The sequence below is a fragment of the Lissotriton vulgaris genome, chromosome 6 (genome assembly GCF_964263255.1).
Source record: "Lissotriton vulgaris chromosome 6, aLisVul1.2, whole genome shotgun sequence".
Lineage (NCBI taxonomy): Eukaryota > Metazoa > Chordata > Amphibia > Caudata > Salamandridae > Lissotriton > Lissotriton vulgaris.
In genome coordinates, this window is record NC_141694.1 from 1,109,092,008 (window position 1) to 1,109,114,898 (window position 22,891).

The 22,891-nt window shown below is 47.4% G+C and overlaps 1 protein-coding gene across 3 annotated transcripts in view; it reads left to right on the forward strand.

Annotated features, from left to right (window-relative positions):
* Positions 1 to 22,891, forward strand: part of LOC147708497 (serine/arginine-rich splicing factor 7-like) — a 352,259-nt gene that overhangs the window by 132,386 nt on the left and 196,982 nt on the right. For 2 of the 3 annotated variants that reach the window (XM_086925352.1, XM_086925353.1), the window contains exon 6: positions 16,558 to 16,593. The exons of the other annotated variant lie outside the window; for it this stretch is intronic. In XM_086925352.1, coding sequence (XP_086781478.1) covers positions 16,558 to 16,593 — 36 coding nt within the window. The remainder of the gene's footprint in view (positions 1 to 16,557; positions 16,594 to 22,891) is intronic. 3 annotated transcript variants of the gene reach the window in all.

Below are 22,891 nucleotides of genomic sequence, written 5' to 3' on the forward strand. Positions count from 1 at the left end.
CTCGGAGTCTAGCAGAGCTCCTAGGAAATGTATTTGCTGCGTCGGCTGTGAGGTTGACTTGTTGAAATTCACATGCAGACCCAACCAATAGCATAGATCGCTGCCGCTCAAAAAGTGATTCCTTACACTGTCTGAGGAAGGACCTTTCAACAGCCAATCGTCCACATATGGGTACACGAAGACACCCTGCGGCGTAGAGCGGCTGCTACCCCTGCGATGCACTTTGTGAACACTCGGGGAGCTGACTTCAACCCGGAAACAGAGGAATTTCCTGTGACTGTGAGCTATTGGTACATGAAAGTATGCATCTTGTAGGTCCAGCGAACACATCCAATCCCCCTGCCTGAGATGTGTATATATTTGATGAAGCGCCAACATGCGAAACTTTTCTTTTTTGACGTAAAGGTTGAGTGTCCAGAATGGGCCAGTACTCCGCTTTCTGGCCTTTTTTCTTGACCAGAAAGTATCTTTAATAAACTCCTTTCCCTCTTTGAGATCTTGGTACCCTCTCGATAGCTGATTTTGTGAGAAGAGTGGCTACCTCTTTTTGTAGGAGTTTTAACTGATGACTCGATGTTGGCAGTGGAGGGATAGAGGGAGGTTGATGTTGAAACCGAAAAAAGTAACCATTCTGAAGCGTAGCTAACACCCAGCGATCTTTTGTAATGGCCCGCCACTATATGATACGCGATGCTTCCCCCCACTGGAGTGGTCAACGGCGCTGGGGCAAGAAAGGACTCATTGTTTGGATTGCGCCTTGTCGCTGATTACCTCCGCCTCTTGAGGAGCGCCTGCCTCTGTACTGGGATTTTTGCTGCTCCTGTTGGTCTTGAACCTTCTGCCACTGAGGGGTTTTAACCATCTGTTGGGAGGATCGCTTGTTGTAGGGGCGGAACCTTTTGCTGATTTTTTTTTCTTTTCAAGCCCTACAGCTTTTAGCGTGTCCAATTCCATCTTCATACGCTGTATTTCCTCATTGGTGTGTGAACCGAATAGAGATGTTCCAGAGAAAGGCAGGTTCATGATCCGTGTCTGAGCTTCTGGCTTCAGGGCGGTAAGGCGCAACCACAAAGACCTCCTTGCACATACCCCGTGAGCATATCCATGCGCCGACAGGGTAGCTCCATCTGCTGCAGCACTAATAATCTGGTTGGAGACTTGGCTGCTCTCTGTAAGGATCTCTTCGAAATCCCTTCGATCTTCCCGAGGGAGGTTTTCAACGAAGCACTGTACGGAATCCCACAGGGATCTATCATAGCGGCCCAATAGCGCCTCAGCACTATTAGAACCCTCCTGAAGGAACCTCAGAGCTTTAGATTTTCTACCGCACGTTGTGCTTAGGGAGTCTCCTTTGAGCTCTGCTCAACTTCTACTCTTCATAGAGTTTCTTCAAGTTTTTTTCTTCAGATTCTTTTTAGATTCACTACAGATTGGTAGCTGATCCTTCCAGGATGTCTGACAAGGAGAAGAAGAAGGCCCTTTTCAAGTCATGTTCCACCTGTGGCAAGAAAAGGCTTTTCATGGAGGATAAGCATAAAGACTGCACCTATTGCCTCTATCCTGACCACAAGGCTGCGGACTGTAAGACGGGACAGTCTTCGACGGGATCGTCGACGACAGATACAGCAGCGTCAAAGAAGCAAGTCGGATGGTGGAACCTTTCTTACCGGAGCACCTGACCACAATAGCCAAATTAGTATTTTCCCTCTAAATACAAAAAAGGGAGTAGTGTGCACACTGAAAACCACCCACCATCACAATGGCAGTTCTGTACAGAACTTAAGATACAAATTGTAATTTTAAGCAAAGGTGCACCACAACAAAGAAATGTGCAAACTAAGGTCTTCTAGTTTGTACACAAGAGATATCAAAGACTACATATGGAACAATTTTTTTCAAAAAAAAGGTTTTCTTTATTCACTCCAAATGTCAAAGGACACAGCCGACGCGTTTCGTCCCTGAGGGGACTTCTTCAGGGCAAAGTTAATCGTTGAGGCTCCTTGGACGCGACAATATATTTATCAAAGATGCAAAGTTGCAAGAAAGATGACTGGTTTGTATTCAGTCTCAGGATCTCTAGCTCAAATCCATAGGGTATGCAGATCAGTATATTATGTAGGACGTTGTTCTGTTATGAACAGTAAGGGGACCCAAATTCTGTGGGACTAGCATCCATAAGTTGATTGAAAAATTCGGATGCACGTTTGTGCTGGAGCATCCAAAGAAGCCAGTTCGTGCAAGGATTGCGGCGAGTCAAGGATCGTGCTGAGCCCTTTATTAGGTGGCTCCAATCGGCAGTTCCTTTTTTAATTTATGACACAGTACGTGGTGATTCGATTTCAGCGGCCGACTCGCCAACTATGGGATGTTCCCTAATCATGCGCGATCCCCTTCCCGTCTTGACCAGTTCGTATAGAGCCTGGTGGGACTTGACCAGTTCGTATAGAGCCTGGTCAAGACGGGAAGGGGATCGCGCATGATTAGGGAGCATCCCATAGTTGGCGAGTCGGCCGCTGAAATCGAATCACCACGTACTGTGTCATAAATTAAAAAAGGAACTGCCGATTGGAGCCACTTAATAAAGGGCTCAGCACGATCCTTGACTCGCCGCAATCCTTGCACGAACTGGCTTCTTTGGATGCTCCAGCACAAACGTGCATCCAAATTTTTCAATCAACTTATGGATGCTAGTCCCACAGAATTTGGGTCCCCTTACTGTTCATAACAGAACAACGTCCTACATAATATACTGATCTGCATACCCTATGGATTTGAGCTAGAGATCCTGAGACTGAATACAAACCAGTCATCTTTCTTGCAACTTTGCATCTTTGATAAATATATTGTTGCGTCCAAGGAGCCTCAACGATTAACTTTGCCCTGAAGAAGTCCCCTCAGGGACGAAACGCGTCGGCTGTGTCCTTTGACATGTGGAGTGAATAAAGAAAACCTTTTTTTTGAAAAAAATTGTTCCATATGTAGTCTTTGATATCTCTTGTGTACAAACTAGAAGACCTTAGTTTGCACATTTCTTTGTTGTGGTGCACCTTTGCTTAAAATTACAAGATACAGCAGCGTCGACGAGGGACTCTACGACGACGGCATAGTCGACGAAGGCGTCGACGACAGCATCGTCGACGAGGGTGATGACGACGGCATTGACGACGACAGACGGTGGCATTGACAACGACGACGGCTGGGATGTCACAGTCTTATCGACGATGCCCATCTCGTCGTCGAGTGTTTTTGTGTCAACGACACATACTCCGTCGACGAAGCAGACGACGACTGCATTCTCAATTCCATCGGAAAAGAGGATCATAATTTCCATGACCAGGATTACCCCGGACATGACATCTTCCAGGAGGGTAACCCCTCTTCCTCCAGCTCTACTGTTCGATGAGTCCGAAGAGGAGGATCAGGACTCATATAGCTATGCCAACAGCCCCTCGCAACTGCTGGTTAAATTCCAGGAAACGGACTCGGACGGAGGATATGACCAAGAGGGGGGCTATGAACGTCATGCTGCCCAACCACAGCAATACTCTGGTCAAGAGATGGTTACTGTACTATCATCTTTCCTATAGGGCCTGCATAATATGCTGCAAGATTATAAGTCTAAGGCTACACACTCAGCTCCAGCTCCTTTGGTGCACGGCATGCCTGTCATGGCACCGGCCTCAACGGCTGTTCCTGTATCACCACCTCAGGAGTCTCTTCAACCACTGACATTGACTCCTCAGGAGCCTTCCAGACCTGCTGTCACTCATGATGATTCCTCGGATGAGGATCATGATTCGGAGGGTAGAGATGATCAGGACTCTGAGTGGTATGATTACGTCATTCCGGACCCTCCATCTCCAAGTCCGGATCCGGTGGATTCTCCACCTGCTGATATCGGAGGTTTGCATCAGCTGATGGAATGAGAGACTGGAAGATTCAAACTGACAATGCCTAAGGTGTCCTCTGAGTGTTTCTTGTACGATTTCAAGGAACCTTACAGAAAAATGACAAGATCCATTCCCATAGTGCAACATCTCTGGGATGAGTGCCTTAAGGCCATGAAGAATCCAGCGACGGTGGTCCCTATGATACCACGTCTAGATAGGAAGCACAAGGCGCTTGATGATGGTCCAGCTGCCTTGACAGGCCATCCGAAACCGGACTCAGTGATTTCCCAGGCATCGCAGAGGAAGTCACGCAACCCTTCTGCTCCTTTAACAACTCCTCCGGACAAAGAGGGAAGGAGATTGGACAATGCCGGGAAGAGATTCTCGTCCATGGCGAATCTTCTTGTGCGAGCAGCTAATGCCCTAGCAATATTGGGCAGATATGACCTGCAGCTTTGGTGTGATGTCGCACTGTTCCTGGACCGGCTAACTCCAGAAGCGAAAGCAGAAGCAAGGAAGGTCTTGCAAGAGGGGGAGGCGACATTGATGGAGGTCATCGACTGTGCCATGGACATTGCCACAACGGCATTTCGTTCTTTGGCGGGAGCTGTGGTCCTTCGTCGCCAGGGGTGGCTGAAAGCAACCTGGTTTCGACCCGAGATCCAAAATAAAGTCCTGGATCTTCCATTTGATGGAGAGGCACTGTTCGGGAAACTGATTGATGACACTCTCCAAGACATCAAAAAAGACACTGAGACCGCAAGATCCTTCTGTACGCTCCAGTACCGTAAAACACCTTTTAAAGGATCCAGGGGTAAGAGTACGAACTACAGAGGATCTTACCAACAGCAAAGATACTCTTCCTATGGTTCAAGTTCACAGCAGTACCACCAGCCTTACCAACAAAGGCAGGGCCAATCCTCCAATTACTCAAGGCCTAACAACAGAGGAAAGCAGGCTCGCCAGGGACGCGATGCGTCCAAGCGCCAATAGCGGCCTCCTGGCTCTTCCTACTGGAACCTCCTCCAAGAAGTCATCAGTTGGAGGCAGGGTAGCAAAATACCTTGGTCCAAAATTACATCTGACCATTGGGTGCTCAACATCATTCGAAAGGGCCATACCTTGGAGTTCACCCAAATCCCACTAACAAAGCCCCCTGCAGCCGTTCCATCGAAACACCTACGTCTTCTGAGGCTCGAAGTTCATCAAATGCTCCTCAAGGGGGCTATAGAGCTGGTTCCCTCCGACCAAAGAGGACAGGGATTCTATTCCAGGTTCTTCCTGGTCAGGAAGACATTAGAGAAATGGCACCCCATTCTAGATCTCAGGGAGCTCAACACCTATCTCATATCCCTATCTTTCCAGATGGTTTCCCTTCAAGACATCCTGAGGTTGATCAATCCGGGGGATTTCATGGCCACTCTCGATCTCGAGGATGCATACTTTCATGTACCGATTCACCCAGCACACAGAAGGTTTCTACGGTTTACAGTAGCCAAGAGCCACTTTCAATTCAGGGTTTTACCCTTTGGTCTTCGCTCAGCCCCGAGGATTTTCACAAAGGTGCTGGCGCTGGTAGCGGCATTCCTACGAAGACATCATTTTCAAGTCTTCCCTTACCTGGACGACTGGTTGCTAAAGGCTCCATCCAGAGAAGCAGCGCAGGACGCTGTTCAGGCTTGTACAAACCTATTTCACAATCTGGGACTCACGTTAAACAAGGACAAATCACCTCTGGTTCCATCCAGGAAGGCACGATTCCTGGGAGCCATCCTGGACTCAAAACTCTCAAGAGCTTTTCCAACTCAGAAAGGCGGAGAAAGCTTCAAACCATGGCTCTGGACCTACGAAAAAGAAGGTGTCTTTCAGTACGCCGCTACAAGTCTCTGCTAGGGTTAATTTCATCATGCATACCCCTGATTCCTCACTGCAGGCTGCGAATACGGCATCTTCAGGAACAATTGGACATCCAATGGAAACAGGTGAACGGATCATTCGACGACAATGTGTTTGTCACTCCGACAATGCGAAGAACGGCCCTGTGGTGGACAGACCAAGGCAACTTGTCCCAATGTCTATCCTTCATAAACGATCCGTCTCCTCAGGTAGTGACAACGAATGCGTCGTTGGATGGTTGGGGAGCAGTGATGCAGGACCTGCATGTCAGTGGCCATTGGTCTCCTCACGATCGACGGCTCCACATCAATCTACTGGAGCTCAGAGCGATAAAACTGGCTCTTCAAGCTTTTCTCCCACGTCTAGGAGGTTCACAAGTTCTCATCAGGACGGACAACACCACGGCCATGCATTATGTGAACAAGGAGGGAGGAACCAGATCTCTCCCGTTGTCACAGGAAGCTCAGGAAATATGAGAATGGGCTATCTTTCACAGAATGTCTCTACAGGCAGAACACTTGCCAGGGGTTTTGAACGAGAATGCCGACAGACTGAGCAGGTTATCATCAGTCAGTCACGAGTGGGAGCTAAACCAACAAGTTCTAGAAGAGGTATTCCGCCAGTGGGGCACACCAGCGATAGATCTCTTTGCCACACCGCCCAATAAAAAATGCCGGTCTTACGCAAGCAGGCTTCACCACCACGGATCATTGGGGAATGCGCTTTTGATAGCCTGGTCAAGAACATTTGCCTACGCCTTTCCCCCCATTCCACTGATCCCGAAATTGATCAGGAAGATCAAAGTGGAACCATGCAGGATGATCCTGATAGACCCTGCTTGGCCGAGACACTTCTGGTACACGGAGCTCCATCTGTTGTCGCTAGCTCCGCCTCTTCCCTTGAAGCTTGTTCCAGACCTACTCACGATGTCAGAAGGACAGGTTTGGCATCCAGATCCACAGTCATTACAACTGAAAGCATGGCTCCTGAGCAGCGAGAATTTATGAATCTCCCCATCTCGACCGAAATGAAAGAAGTCCTCTCCCAAGCGAGAGCCCCTTCCACAAACAAGACGTACCGCCTCAAATGGAAGAGATTTTGCATTTGGTGCAGGAGAGAGAAGATTGACCCCTTTTCTTCAAAACCTCATCAGCTTCTGCCTTATCTCTTGACCTTGGCTAAGTCTGGGCTGGCCCATTCTTTTATGAGGGTACACTTGGCAGCAATTTCAAGATACAGACGGACGGAGTCCGGACCTTCTTTGTGGTCTTCCAGAATTATTAAACAATTTCTAAAAGGTTTGTTTAGGGTCTATCCGCCAGTGAGACCTCCGCCTCCTACTTGGCACCTGAATCTCGTCCTTACTCAACTCATGAAGAATCCGTTTGAACCAATTCATCGTTCAGACATGAAGTTCCTGTCATGGAAATTGGCTCTCCTTCTTGCCCTCAAGACGTATTGGGGAATTACAGGCTCTCACAATCCAAGAGCCTTTTCTACAATTCAAAAGAAACACGGTTATCTTGAGAACCAACCCAATGTTTTTAAAGTAGCGACTGAGGCTACTGCTTTTAAAACGTTCAGTGTGGGTGAATCACTGTTTATTTGCATTGCTGCCTAGTTACTCTCCCACTCCCGCCCCGGTCCGCCGCGTCCAATCATGGACGTTTGATGCGGAGGGCGAGGAGGAGCCTTGTACATCCGGGCTCTGGGAGCAGAGGTCAGCGCTCTAGCGACGCTGAAGGTAACGAGGGTATTTAAATCAGCTGTGATACTGCGCTCGCTGTGGAGTAGTGTGTTGCCGGTGGCAGAGGCAGCCCCCTTCACTTTGCGCTGATAATTGCCGTTTTGTGTTCTACACTGTGCGCGCTGTTGTAACAGCGAATGTTTTTAAAGTAGCGACTGAGGCTACTGCTTTTAAAACGTTCAGTGTGGGTGAATCACTGTTTATTTGCATTGCTGCCTAGTTACTCTCCCACTCCCGCCCCGGTCCGCCGCGTCCAATCATGGACGATTGATGCGGAGGGCGAGGAGGAGCCTTGTACATCTGGGCTCTGGGAGCAGAGGTCAGCGCTCTAGCGACCCCTCCCTCTAGTATAAATGTGCTTAGGGCAGCGACCGCGCAGCGGACGCGTGCAGCGGGCGCGCCGGAAGCGCGCCGAAGTCGAGCCAAAGTCCAGCCCGTCTGCGCCCGTCCGCGGCCGGACGGGGCACGGGGCCACAGACCCTGGTAGACTGACACAAACTTCCATAAGGTATGATAGACATACATTACTTGCATTACAACCCGACACGCCTGCCATTTGCAAGCACACCATGCTGGCCCAGTCAATCACAAAATGCTGGAGGTGCCGCTTTGATCCCCTCCTTCAAGCCCCAGATACTAGCACCGGGCCTACCATCAAAGCAGCATTACTGAATTGTAGATCTCTACGCAAACATGCTCTGGAAATCTACCATTTGCTTGACGACCAGAATCTTAACATCCTCTTCTTAACGGAAACCTGGCTTGATGAACACTCGGATCCGGACATTATCCAGGCCTTACCTAATATTCCATATCTAGGCTAGATAGAAAGGACGGTAGAGGAGGTGGCATCGCCATTGTTACTAGAGCTCCTCTCGTCTGCTCCCTTGCACCCATACAGGTTGATCATAGTGAAGCTGGCACCTTTACAATCAACACTGGTCCCAATCATTCGATCTCTGGTATTTTGGTATATCGACCACCGGGTAGATTATATGACTTCACATCCACCCTTATGGAGGCGGTCACCCATCTAGCACTAAGGAAATCTAAATTGTTAGTTCTAGGAGATCTTAATGCTCATTTCGAAGATCATCTAGATAAAGACGCAGCTGATATTCGAATGAAACTGCAATCGGTTCAACTTGACCTAAAAAATAAAGAACCTTCACACCAACTAGGACATTTGCTAGACCCCGTCTTTGGAAACTGGCTGGGAGTGCATACTTCTGATCCTATACCCATACCCTGGTCGGATCATTATATTATTCCCATCTCAGTTCAACTTGACAAAGCGGAGCTCTTTCGTCATCAATCCCTGCGATACAAACGCAGAAAATGGAAGAATTTTACTTTAGATTCTTTCATTCAAATTGTTCAAGACGAAGGTCCTCCTAAAGGAGCTGACTGTGAGGTAGCTAATGAAAATCTAAACAATATCGTCACTAAGGCCCTGGACATCACAGCCCCTAGCCGCACCATGTCCAATGTTAGGAGGCCTAAGAAAACTGCTCCATGGTTCGGCCAAGAACTACAGACCTTGAAAACGGCTTGTAAGAAACTTGAGAGAGCCTGGCGCCATAACTTCTGTGCAGATACTAAAATACAATATAAAACAGCACAGAGAGAATATTACAAATAAGTTCGCCTGGCCAAAGCTGAGCATTATCACACTCGTATTACGGAAGCAGGCAACTCCTCTAGGGAACTGTTTCAAATATACAAAGAGATATCCATAGTGGAGATGTCCTCCTCCACCCAAAATGATTCTGTGGAATCGTGCAATAATATTGCTCAGTATTTTGCTGGCAAAATTAGTAAAATCTACACTAGTTTCTCTAAACAGGGAGCCCCGGCCACGGACTTTACTGAAAATGATAAAATTGTAAATACTCCTGTGTGCCTCAAATCTTTTGTAGTTCCCTCCAATGAGATTTTGTCCAAAATGTGCAATAAAATTAAATCAGGATCGCCCCGGGACCCGGCACCACCAAAAACTTTAGCTGAAGCCTTTTCAGTATTGGAACCTCATCTGAGGCACCTACTACAAACCTCCTTTTCAACCTCTTGTCTCCCGGAGGAATGGAAACAGGCAATAGTGCTACCCATTAAGAAAAAACCCAACATCAGTTTGGACATAATGGATAATTTACGACCTATATCCCTGCTACCTTATGTGGCCAAGTTAGCAGAGAAAATCGCTAACAGTCAACTGATGGAACATCTTGAGACCCATAATGCTTTCCATAAATCTCAGTCGGGTTTCAGATCTGGTTTCTCTACGGAGACAGCTCTCCTGAGGGCCACAGAAACCCTACGTGAGGGAGCAGATGAGGGAAAGACAATGGCCCTCATCATGCTTGATCTCAGTGCCGCTTTTGACACTGTAGCACACTCCATCTTGCTACAGTGTCTAAACAAAGCGGGAGTCACCAATAAGGCACTGGGATGGCTGAAAGCTTTCTTGCTTAACAGGAGCTTTCAAGTCCAAAGGGGGACTTCTCTCTCCGACAGGGTGATGCTTGAGCAGGGGGTTCCTCAGGGCTCCGCCCTGAGTCCCACCCTGTTTAATCTATACATGGCCCCATTGGCAGAGGTAGTGCAGTCGTTCGGCGTGGAGCTTGTCTCCTACGCCGACGACACGCAACTTCTTATATCTCTGACCCAAGCCCCTTCTAAGGAAGCTGATAACTTCAATGCCTGCATGACCAAACTTGCCACATGGATGAATGACCATTGTCTGAAACTTAATGGGACAAAGACGGAGGTCCTCATTATTGGTGGCAATGAGGTCAAATGGACGACAGAGTGGTGGCCCAGCTGCCTTGGTCCTTTGCCCTCCGCCTCTCGAGAGGCGAAGAATTTGGGTGTGTGGGTGGATAATAAACTGTCCTTTGATAGCCACATAAGAAAAACTGTAGGCAAATGCTTTGGGGTGATGAAAACTCTGAACCGCACCCTTGACCTGTTACCCATCAATTCCAGGCGTACCATGACGCAAGCACTGATAACGTCCCGTATTGATTACGGAAATGTGCTGCTCATGGGGACATCTGAGAAAAACATCAAAAAGCTACAGGTTTTACAAAATTCGGCAGCTCGCCTGGTCTTAAGGCTTCCCCGCAGAGCTCCATCACGCCCCTCTCTAGCAGCCCTCCACTGGTTACCAATCAGGAAGAGGATTGATTTTAAAGCTATGCTATGGTGCCATAAAATAATTCATCACAGAGCACCGGCTTATATGTCGGATTTGGCATCTGCTTATGAACCTAGCAGGTCGCTTAGATCTAAAGGAATGGGTCTGCTCAGAACTACCTGCCCCAAAAAAGCTAGAATGGGAGGTAGATCATTCCGTACTTTAGCTGCTAGGAAATGGAACCTTCTTCCTTTGGATATCAGGATGGAGAATAATGAAATCATGTTTAGGAAGAAGTTGAAAACCTGCCTCTTTGCCTTGTGATTGGTTTCCTCTACACTATTTCACACTCTCTCCACAGCGCGGGGACACGCCGGGAGGCGTCACCAGGCGCTCTACAAACTCCTTTAAATTAAATAAAAAAATTAAAGTTCATACCCAAAGTACCCTCGGACTTCCACTTGAACGAGCCGGTTATTCTTAAGGCTTTCTTTCTTCACCCGGCTACACCAGCGGAGAGATCACTACATTCTCTAGATGTGCAGCGATGTTTGAAATTCTATTTGGATCGCACCAAGGGATTTCGGAAATCCTCACAATTGTTTGTAGCTTTTGGTGGTCCGAGAAAGGGTCTCGCTCTGTCAAGGCAGGGAATTGCAAGATGGATTACCAGTGCCATCCTTCATTGCCATTCTGCAGCAGGTAAACCACTGACTGGCAGGGTTAGGGCACATTCCACAAGATTAGTGGCGTCTTCAACAGCCCTCTTCGCGGGGGTGCAGATAAAGGACATTTGCAGTGCTGCTACCTGGAGCAGTGTCCAACCCTTTACTAAGCATTACTGCTTGGACTCCTTGCAGCAAGAAGATATGGCAGTGGGCCAGGCAGTCCTGAGGAACCTCGTCCAATAATGGGTGAGCTTTCCTTTCTATCCCACCTCCGTAATTTTGCACATTTTGTATCTTTGTCATGTTGGCTTTGCAATGTATGCTATGACACAAAATGTGGGTTTGTTATTGTTAACTGCTTGCTACTCTGATACAAAAGCATGGGAATCTATGAAAGTTCCAATACTGGGGCAAGAAAACAAGTTTTAGTTCCCCAGTATTGGTAACTTTCATAGAGTCCCATGCGCCCGCCCACCTCCCTGAGGAAAGCTCAGCCTTCAGCAGAAATGGTGGCTACACACAATGGCTACGAAAATCTGAGGCTCTGAGGTTCCTTCAGGAGGGTTCTAAGGGGCGAGGCTCTTCTGATTGGCTGATGCCTAGGTTTGGTCTCTTTTACACAAAGAAAGTGATGGGCTACAAAAGGGAATGAGGCCTAGGCCTTTTTCTTTCTCTTTTGTGCCTACTGCTATGTTATTTTTGTTACAGAGACTCCCATTCCGACGACGGGGAATGATACAAAATCATGGGAATCTATGAAAGTTACTGTCGCGTTCTAATCTAGGACCCCGATCAATACTGTGACCTTATGCCCCTATATGGCTATAATCCATTTATACCCCTATAATGGCATAAACGATCAAGAGCGATATTTCAGAAACTCGTCTCTGGCCTAACACGATCAGAGCCACATTTCAGAATCTCTTCCTCTGCAGCTCATTAGAGCAAATGACACAGCAGAAGCCACTATCTAAGATTCCTAGACTACACTCCGAGTTCTTCAACAAGATAAAACTCAGCAACCTGGGAAAGCCCCGCTTGCTATGTTTTGATTTGTAATAGAACTCTAATGAGCACTGAGAGACGATCACTTCCTAGTGACATCTTTATTGACGTCTTATGTCCAAAAACTTACGTCAAACAAGGCACCTTTCAGGTATAAATATTACCAACGTTGCCTTAAGCAAACGCTGCCTCAACGACATCGATGATAGCGATGGTGTGGTGAACACAGGAGCAGAACAGCTGTCCCCCTGCAAAGCCCAGCAGATACAAACTGCCCACGGACGCTGTCCCTCCTCCTCCTCCACGACGCGCGGAGAGAGACGCTGTCTTTTCTCTTGCCGAGAAAATCCAGCTCCGGCGTTTCCAGCCTACTCTTGCGAGTGACTGGGATATCGAGTCCTGGAAGGAGATACAAGACCTCCAACATTCTATTCCAGAGGTATGGTGTTGACTAAACCCTTAGAGAGAATTCTTGAAGGAAACCTTGGCAAAACCAACTTAACGTAAACTGCTACTTCCTTACTCCCTCCCAAGTATTAGGCTTAGGTCAGGTACACTGGGGTAGGCGTAGTTAGAAGCACCAGTTGAGTACGTTAGCCTAATGTATATATGAATGTATATATTTTATTCATTTTAACCATTGTATGGCCAAGAAACCATATCAATGCTTTTACAGTATTATTACGCAATCCTCATTTTACTGTACGCACTTTTTATAATAATTAGTCTTGCAATTGTGGCAATTCATTTCTCTTGCATGAGAAGAAAGACTGTTCAATAAATAATACCTTTTTATTGAAAACGCCCGTCTCTCTGTTCTCTGCATCTTGGTGAAAGTAATCTGCACAACTGACTGAGTAAAATAACTGTCTATTGTTTCACACGACTCTAGAGATTGACTCTTATTCTAAGGAGCAAAGTTGTCATGTTTATGCGGTTGTTGGAAAACTGAATCCCTTCTTGTCTGTACCAGGGAAGCTGATCACTTCCTATTCAGTCAAGAAAGTTTCCAGTGACCTCTGAGCTAGTTGGTAACAAACCCAATTAAGTTTAGCATAGTCAGTAGAGACCTGGAAGACCGCACTTCTACGTCCATACTATTGTTTATGTTATTCCAATGCGCAGGGCCTATTGGGAAAATAGGAACTACACTACATTACCAATACTGGGGAACTAAAGTTACAGGTAAGTAACTTGTTTTCTTATCCTTCCTTCAGGCTCCAAGGCAGGAAGACAACAATCACCCAGGAGGGTCCATTATTGTTTCACCATACCTTCAGGCACATCCAAACCAGGATGCCTTCCCCCGGCTGTCACCACACCCCAGGTAGGACAAGGGAGCAGGTGGGAGACGGTGGAGGTTATTCATATCATCCCTGCGAGACTACTCTACAGGCTTGTGGGGTCCTTGACACAGCCTGATGCAGAGGTTGGCCCTTTCACAACCCTATTACAGAGATTACCATTACAACAGATGCTTCACCCTCACGGGGTGGGAGGGCGCATTAACCAGACCTCACTTTTCAAGGACAGTGGGAACCCAAGCACCAGAGCCACAATGTCAGTAACCTGGAGCTGTCAGCCGTCCACTTAGTGTAGAATGCAATCCAGTGACACAACATGGGCAAGGTTGTTCTCATTGTGACGGACACCATGTCTGTCATGTATTCCCTACAGAAAGCAGGTGACACTCGTTTGTTCCAGCTGTCAGTGTTGGCACAGGGCATTTTACAGTGGGCTCTTCACCGGAGGGTTCGTTTGATGGCAGAGTACCTTACCGGTGTGGACAACAACTTTGCAGACATCCTCAGCAGGATGCTGCAACAAGTCCATGAGTATGAACTCTACCTGCAAGTCCTCCTCCCGTACTTCCTTTTAGTGGGGGTACCCCAATGTAGATCTCTTCGCCACACAAAAAAAGTGTGATACCCAAATTTTGCATTCAAGTACCCGTAGTCCATGGACAATAAACTATGGATGAACTGGTCAGGGATATTTGCCTATGCTTTTCCTTCTCTCCCACTTCAACTTCCATTCGTTTGCTGGAGTCTTTGGCAGACTTCCCTCAAGCTCATCCTGGTGGCTCCCACCTGGGCCAGACAGCCTTAGTTCACCACACTCCTCAAACTATTGGTGGTTACGCACAAGAGGCTACCCAAAAGGTCGGACTTCATCTATATGGTACTCTGTGTGATCAGCCACCCCGACTCCAGGATGCTCAACCTTGCAGGTCTTAGAGTTTGTTTATCTTAATCATCTTCTGGGATACATGAACATTCTCAAGGCAAGGTATATTGACCCCTTAAGAGCTAGGGTCCAGGACATCACCTGCTACCTGTGGGCTACTTTTCACTTCCGTCCGGCTCCACTAAGCCGCAGTGGCTTTCTACTTTCAAATAGAGAAAACATATCCCTCTTTAAGATGCCGGTCATCAAAGCTTTAATGGAGGATTTGAAAAGAGGCATTCCTCCTCTGGTCATCCCAGCCTCTGTGTGGAATCTTAGCACTGTTTCCACTACATTTATACTTTCTCCCATTAAGTCCCTACATCCGTGCCCCCTTCAGTTCCTCTCCTGGAATTCTTCTTGTTGCAATAGGCTCTCCCAGACGTGCTAGTGAGCTCCCAGCTTTAACGCTGGAACAAACTTTCTTTTGATTGCACAGGGATAAGATTGTCCTGCGTACCAATCCTGAGTTTCTTCCAAAGGTGGTCTCGCCCTGCCACCTTAAAAACAATCCATAGAGAAGCTAGTTTTTTCCCTAACCTGATTTAGTTGCATAACGGGCTCTTCATACTCTGGATGTCAGGAGAGCCCTAATGTACTATGTAAATAGAATAACTTTTCACAAGACTCAACAACTTTTTGTTGCATACTCAATCCTGCACAAGGTGCTGGCTCATTCCAAATCTGACATAGCCAAGTGGATTGTAAAATGTAGCCAAACGTGTTATGCAAAAGTCAAGACCTTTGTCTATCCCCCTAGGGCCCACTGTACATATCAAAGAGAGGCCTCTATGGCACTCTTAGGAAACATTCCCATGGCTGACATATATATAGCAGCTTCCTGGTCTACACCACACAACTTCACAAAGCACTATTGTGTGGCTGTATTGGCTAACCAACAAGCTAATATTGACCAGGAAGTACTATGTAAATTTGTCCAGACCTCTGCAATATCCTTAGGCTTGGCACCGAATAGGGGAGTCCTGCTTCACAGTCTACGCACAGCATGTGTATCTACAGACACACATGCCTCAAACTGAAAATGTTACTTGTAAGCAAGCATCTATTCAAAGCATGTATTGCTGTAGATTCATATGTGCCCAGCCTCCTCCCGGAAGCCTTTCAATTTTGCAGATCTTTCTTCTTTTCCTTCTGCTTGGTCATCTCTCTCTATCACTATTCTCCATTTCCGTGTTCACCACGCTCCCATTTTCAACCTCACCTGCCATACAGAAAACCATCTAACAATAGAGGCAATGCCCATGCGCATTACCAGCAATAGGGGGTCACTAGACCTCATGACTCAAGACTTCTTCAAAGCAAAACAACTTGCACACTCCCAAGCCCAACGCTAGACGGATGGAGTATGAACAGCATGTTAATCTACATCATTACTTGCTATGAAAAGATGCTTACAAGGCAAGTAACATTTTACTTTTCAGTCCTGAGGCCGATCCTTTGACGTCCTTAGCATGACGTGGATAGTGCTGAGGACGTCAATGTGCCGTCTTAATTCTGTTTTTTTTATGAACTGGAAAGTGTCTACCATTGAATAAACACATTAAAAAGTCTCTCTGAACTGGATGACACATCCAATGCAAGTACTTCTCTTCCACTTCAGTCAGTGTGATCCACAGTTATCTATAAGTCACTGCAGTTAATATTAGCAAAACCATCAAAAGTGAAGTGATGACTGTTTTAGGATCCAGTCAGTGAGTCCTGGCTCTTCAGCCACAAGCACTGTACATATTGGGAGTTATGAGCCCTCAAATACAAATCTCGGAGCAAAACGAGCAGTCCTGGAATGTAATGTTCGTTAAAAGCAAGGACTTTTTGGAGAGGTCAAAGACATCAAGGTACATTGGCACTGATGATTCATGATGCATGTCAATTGTTTACTATAGAATTGTTCCTCAGAAAGCGAATTTGTTAAATGCATTCATTTCTAATGATACCTAATGTCTAAAAAACATTATATATATTATTTAGATCAAGATCTCGATCCAGGTCACGTCCTAGAAGCAGGTAATTTCTGGATTATAATGTTGCATAATTTATTAAATTACATTTCAACAAAATGTCTTTTTTAAACTATTAACTGTAAAATGTTTTTTATGTAACTGTTAATAGATAGGAAATTACATTGCTCCATTTGAGAATTTTATGGGAATTTGGCATTGTTCATTTTTGTTTTGTTTGTTTGTGATAGAGACATAAAAACCCTAAAACATTTTTCAATTTTTTCCAATCACAGCATTCTACATTTACATTCGGTAATGCAGTAGTGCTGTTGTTGAATGATTCAAATTTTGGAAGGCACTTTAGAGGTGACATTTATCCCAGTTCTACTAATCTTTCATTGTCACTGTGCAGAAATGAAACTGAATCTGAAATAACTCTGTCTACATTTCTAGCAGGAAATCTATTATGCCCGACTCTGACCAAGCCTTTGGGGACTTTTACAAGTGCTGCTGGAATGTTATGGATCATTACACATCGCTGCCAGCCTTTTTGGATGATAAGTCTGGCATTTTATTGGCTATTCTCCCTGTCTGCTTGTGTGTGAGGCTAGTCCGTGCGCCCCCCCCCCCCCGGGCTGCACACTGCCTTCTCGTAGTTGATTCATTTTAAATGCAGAAGCTTTTGGCTAAAAAGTTATGACAGGCCGTGGTTGTTTGGCACAGATATGAGAAATAGTACTCCTCTGGTCTGTTAATCTTTGAGGCAGGCTAGGGACGTGCAGTTACTCGTTCAGTGAAATATAAGAGTTAGAAAAGTGCTCAGTAAACAAACACTACTAACATTGTAGGGAAATCCCCTACATTATATTTCTAAGCTTTTATCCATGAACTGGTTTGTGAGAAGTTGGCCTGATATATAGTGTTCACTATTCTAGTGAGCACTTTGCATCAGTCCAAACAACCCTTATGGTGATTGGTTGTAAGTCAACCTTATAGACCAGCTATCCTAGTAGCGTGGATACGAGCAGTCTTCGGGCTAAACTCTAGAGGGCGTGTTAAGCCAGCTGTTATACCATCACATATACCCCTTGAACACCAAGTGAAAGAACACCACACAAGTGTTATGAAAATAAACAGTGTATTTATTTAGATCACAACAGCCCTGTACTCTTTATGAGGACAGGGTACTAAGCACACAACAAAACTCTTATAAAAATACTTTAAGTTGCACAGTTTACACAAATGCCCGAGGGGCACGACAAACCATATACTATGGAAGTGGAATGCGAAATTACTAGCAGGTAAGTACTGTACTAATAGGCTTTGGAATCGCTAGGACTACGTTACTGAACCTTCAGATTACTAGTAGGAGACCTAGGGGACTCGGGTGCAGAGTGTGCACTCTCACGCGGGATGCGGGACACAGTCTATGGTAGCTAGATTTCACAAAGTTAGTGTTCTCGGGCGAACCAGACTAGGTAGATCGAAAACGACAGTGGATCCTGACCCTTGGATAGTGAGGCTATGCTGGGGCACCGAAATGCCGAAGTTACCTAGCCCAGGGGCTGCAGCTGCATAGGTCTCAAAAGACGTCGGGAATCCTCGTAGACGAACCAGGAGCCTGAAGAAAGAAGTTGCTGGCAGGCGACCAGTGAAGATTGTTCGAGTGATCCAAGCCTGGATCGAAGATGGATGACACCTGAAAGCAGAGGGGACCAAGTTCGTGACTACTAGCCAGTAGTCAGGTGACACCAGGAGGGCACCGGATGGTAGTCACCTCGACTAGGTGGGTGGGCGACGCTGTGCTCTGCAGATCTCACGGACCAGGAGGCGTTGTCGGCGACCAGGATGGAGGTGCGAGCTGTCCCACGATGGATGATGCTGTCGACGTCGCTGGACCCCGGATTGGGGCAACAAGTCTTGGCAAATTCAAGCCCACGCGGTGGACCTAAAATGGCGTCTGGAGTGGACCAGGAGGGTCCGGGGTGCTCCTCTTTTGGAAGGGAGCAAGGGCCAGTCTGGAGCAACCAGACCAGCAGCAGTGATGTCGTTGGGCGTCGTTAAGAAGGCCACAAGCCAGCGGGCTAGTAGCCAAACAACGCGGTGAGCAGCAAAAAGCAGAAGGGCCCCACGCAGATCGTGGAGATGCTGGGAGGCTGGACTTCAGTGCTGGAGCTGCTCAGGGTCGGGGCTTCTCGGACCCCAAAGCACTCACCAGAGGATCCCTCGGCGGTCGTGCTGGATAGAAGTCGTGCAGTTCTGATGATGGCCGGTCCCTCGAGGTCTCGTCGCACCTACGGTTCTCAGCTTAGCTGTAGAGGTAGGTAGAGGTCAGAGGTGCCAGGGAAGCCGGGTCTCGTCGTGCTGGTCGGTCGGATTCCTGAGGAAGGACGTGCAGCAAACCGCAGAGTTCTTAGATGGTGCCTGCGGATGCAGGGTGACTACTCCTTAGCCACAAGGGAGAAATCTTGAGAAGTCGAGAGTTCCTTTCGTAGAAAGTAGTTTCTTGATTCAAAGATGATCTAATTTGGAAGGGTCCCCGCTCCTGCCTTTATCCTAAAGAAAGGGGTGGGTACGCGACTAGGTCCTGCCCTAGGGGTGGGACCAGGAAGGGGGGTGGTTACACCCCTCTCCCATGCCGGACTTTCCCCAGGCCAGGGGCTGGTGTGCCCCTGGAACTGGTTCTAGCCGGCAGATGCGTAGTGAGCACCGGGGTGCCACTTGCAATCAACTTCCTGTAAAGCCCTGCCTACCCAGGATACACAAAACCCTGTCTGGGATGGTGCTAGCACCGCCCCTGACAGGAAACCCTTTGTCCAAGCTCTCCCCGCTGGAAGGACTCCCAGCAGCAGGAGGTCAGACTCGTGTCTGTGGTGGCAGCATCCATTTTGTGGAGCTGAGGCTTCAGTTAACTTTAACCGGGGTTCACAGTTACATACATGTCGTGTCCCTCTAGAAGGGTGGAATGCTAACCCCGTCGCCAGAATTGCCGAGGGGTTAGTATTCCAATTCGTATGACACCTTACTCGACATGTTTTGATAAAGCAATACCAAAGATAGCATTTAACCGCGAGGATTATAATGCACTTAAGAGTATATGGTATGCGTTATCATGGAACAGCTATTAGGACTTGGTTCCGCAAGCTGCAAACGGGCTCAGCTCATGCCAGAGCACCATCTCACACGATTCCAAGCACTCTGCCTTCAGGATTGTCAAGGCCTGCCATAGGAGTGACTGATAGGAATCTGTGTGTCCATTTTTAGGGTTAGATATAGGTATACTATATCTAAAGCAAGGGGTGCTTACACCACCTTGCCCCAGCTGTCGTGCAACCAGTTGTGTCAGATTTAGATGGCCATCCAGGGGTGGTATAATACATGCTTCAGCCCCTGGTAGGCCCTGGGTACACCTATGCCCTGAGTTACAGGGTCTCATAAGGTGGCCCAGTACCAATTGGATAATGCACCTAAGGTACACATGTCAATTTAGTGAGAGAACAGCTAGGCTGTGGGTCTGATTGGCAGGTCCACAGCCAGAGAAAGTCGTAAACCAGTGAAACAAAAGCAAAAAATCTGGGTGATCATAGGATTGCAGACCCTACTCTCCTACATGACCCCCCCCCCAAACTTTGGGACAATAAACTAACCTTGACCAGGTGAGTCTTCTTGCATTAAGTGGAAATACCTGGAGAGCCCATCTGCATTGCCATGATCAGTGCCAGGCCTATGCTCCACTGTAAAATCCATCCCCTGTAGGGAAATGGACCACCTAAGCAGTTTGGGGTTTTCACCCTTCATCTGATTTAGCCATAAGAGGGGCTTATGGTCGGTCTGAATCTTGAAATGAGTGCCAAACAAGTATGGCCTCAGTTTCTTCAGGGCCCACACCACAGCAAAGGCCTCCCTCTTAATAGCTGACCAATTTTTCTCTCTGGGGGTCAGCCTTCTGCTTATAAAAGCAATGGGCTGGTCTTGACCATCAAAATTCAGTTGAGATAGAACAGCTCCCACACCCAACTCAGAAGCATCTGTTTGGACAATGAATGGTTTGGAGTAGTCTGGACTCTTGAGGATAGGTGCTGTGCACATGGCCTGCTTTAGGTCATCGAATGCTTTTTGACAGCCTGCTGTCCACTGAACCTTTTTTGGCATTTTCTTACTTGTCAGTTCATTAAGTGGAGTCACAATTGATCCATAATTCCTGACAAACTTTCTGTAGTAACCAGTCAGGCCCAAGAAAGCTCGAACCTGAGTCTGGGTGGTTGGAGGAGCCCAGTCCCTGATTGACTGTATCTTGCTCTCCAGTGGCTGAACTTGGCCTCCACCTACAAGGTGGCCCAAGTACACAACCTGTGTCTGCCCTATCTGGCACTTTGTGGCCTTGATAGTGAGACCTGCTGCTTGCAGTGCCTCTAACACTTTCCTCAGGTGGACCAGGTGATCCTCCCAGGTGGAGCTAAAGACAGCTATATCATCTAGATATGCTGCACAGAAGTCATCCAGCCCAGTGAGAACATGATTCACTAACCTTTGGAAGGTGGCAGGTGCATTTTGCAGACCAAAGGGCATTACCACAAATTGATAATGCCCACCAGGGGTTGAAAATGCTGTCTTGGGCTTGGCATCCTCAGCTAACCTGATTTGCCAATACCCAGCTGTCAGGTCAAATGTACTTAAGTAGTTGGCAGAAGCCAATCTATCTATAAGTTCATCTGCCCTTGGTATTGGGTGGGCATCAGTCTTAGTGACTGCATTGAGACCTCTGTAGTCTACGCAAAACCTCATCTCTTTCTTACCACCCTGGGTGTGAGGCTTTGGCACTAGAACTACTGGACTAGCCCAAGGGCTATCTGAGGGTTCAATGACTCCCAACTCCAACATTTTCTGCACTTCTGTTTTGATGCAGTCTCTAACATGATCAGGCTGCCTGTAGATTTTACTCTTGACTGGCAAGCTGTCACCAGTGTCAACCTCATGGGTACACCAATTGGTTTGGCTGGGTGTTAGAGAGAACATATGCCTGAAGGATTGAAGAACCTGTCTACAATCCTTCTGTTGATGTTCAGAGAGGCTGCCACAAAAGACAACACAATCTACTGATCCATCATCAGGATTCTGAGTGAGCAGGTCTGGGAGAGGGTCACTCTCTTCCTCCTGTCCCTCATCTATGGCCATGAGCAAGCTCATGTCCTTCCTGTCGACATATGCTTTGAGCCTGTTGACATGGAGCACCCTGTGGGGGCTCCTGGGAGTTCCAAGGTCCACCAGGTAGGTGACCTCTCCCTTTTGCTCAAGAATTGTGTGGGGCCCAGACCATTTGTCTTTGAGTGCTGCTGGGGCCACTGGCTCCAACACCCACACCTTCTGCCCAGGCTGATAAACAGTCAGGACAGCCTTTTGGTCATGCCAAGCATTTTGAAGTTCTTGACTGGCCTTAAGGTTTTCAGATGCCTTTTCCATATATTCAGCCATCCTGGAGCGGAGACCAAGTACATAGTCCACTATGCTGGTTGCAGGCTTTTTGAGAGGTCTCTCCCATCCTTCCTTAACCAAACACAGGGGTCCTCTCACGGGATGCCCATACAGAAGTTCAAAAGGGCTGAAGCCAACCCCCTTCTGTGGGACCTCTCTGTAAGCAAACAAAGGCAGGGAATCAGGACATCCCATCTACGCCTGAGCTTTTCAGGTAGTCCACGAATCATCCCTTTTAGGGTCCTATTGAACCTTTCAACAAGCCCATTGCATTGTGGATGATAGGGTGTGGTGAACTTGTAGTTGACACCACATTCCTTCCACATAGCAGTTAAGTAGCTTGACATGAAGTTTGCACCTCTGTCAGAGACAACCTCCTTAGGGAAGCCCACTCTGGAGAACACTCCAACTAGGGCTCTTGCCACAACAGGTGCTGTAGTGGTCCTAAGGGGAATAGCTTCAGGATACCTGGTGGCATGATCCACTACCACCAGTATAAACTTGTGCCCTGATGCTGTCTGGGGTTCCATTGGACCAACAATGTCAATCCCCACTCTTTCAAAGGGCACCCCCACCACAGGCATTGGTATAAGGGGGGCCTTTGTTGTGCCACCTGACTTACCACTGGCTTGGCAAGTGACACAGGAGCGACAAAACTCCTTGGTATCCTCATTCATGTGAGGCCAGTGAAAGTGTGAGACAAGCCTGTCCCAAGTCTTTGTCTGGCCTAAGTGACCTGCTAAGGGAATCTCATGGGCCAAGGTAAGAAGGAAACCTCTCTGAGACAAGGGGATAACCAGCCTCCAGGCAATACCAGGCTTGGGGTCTCTTGCCTCATTGTACAGGAGTCCATCATCCCAGTATACCTTGTGGGTACCTGTGGCGTTCCC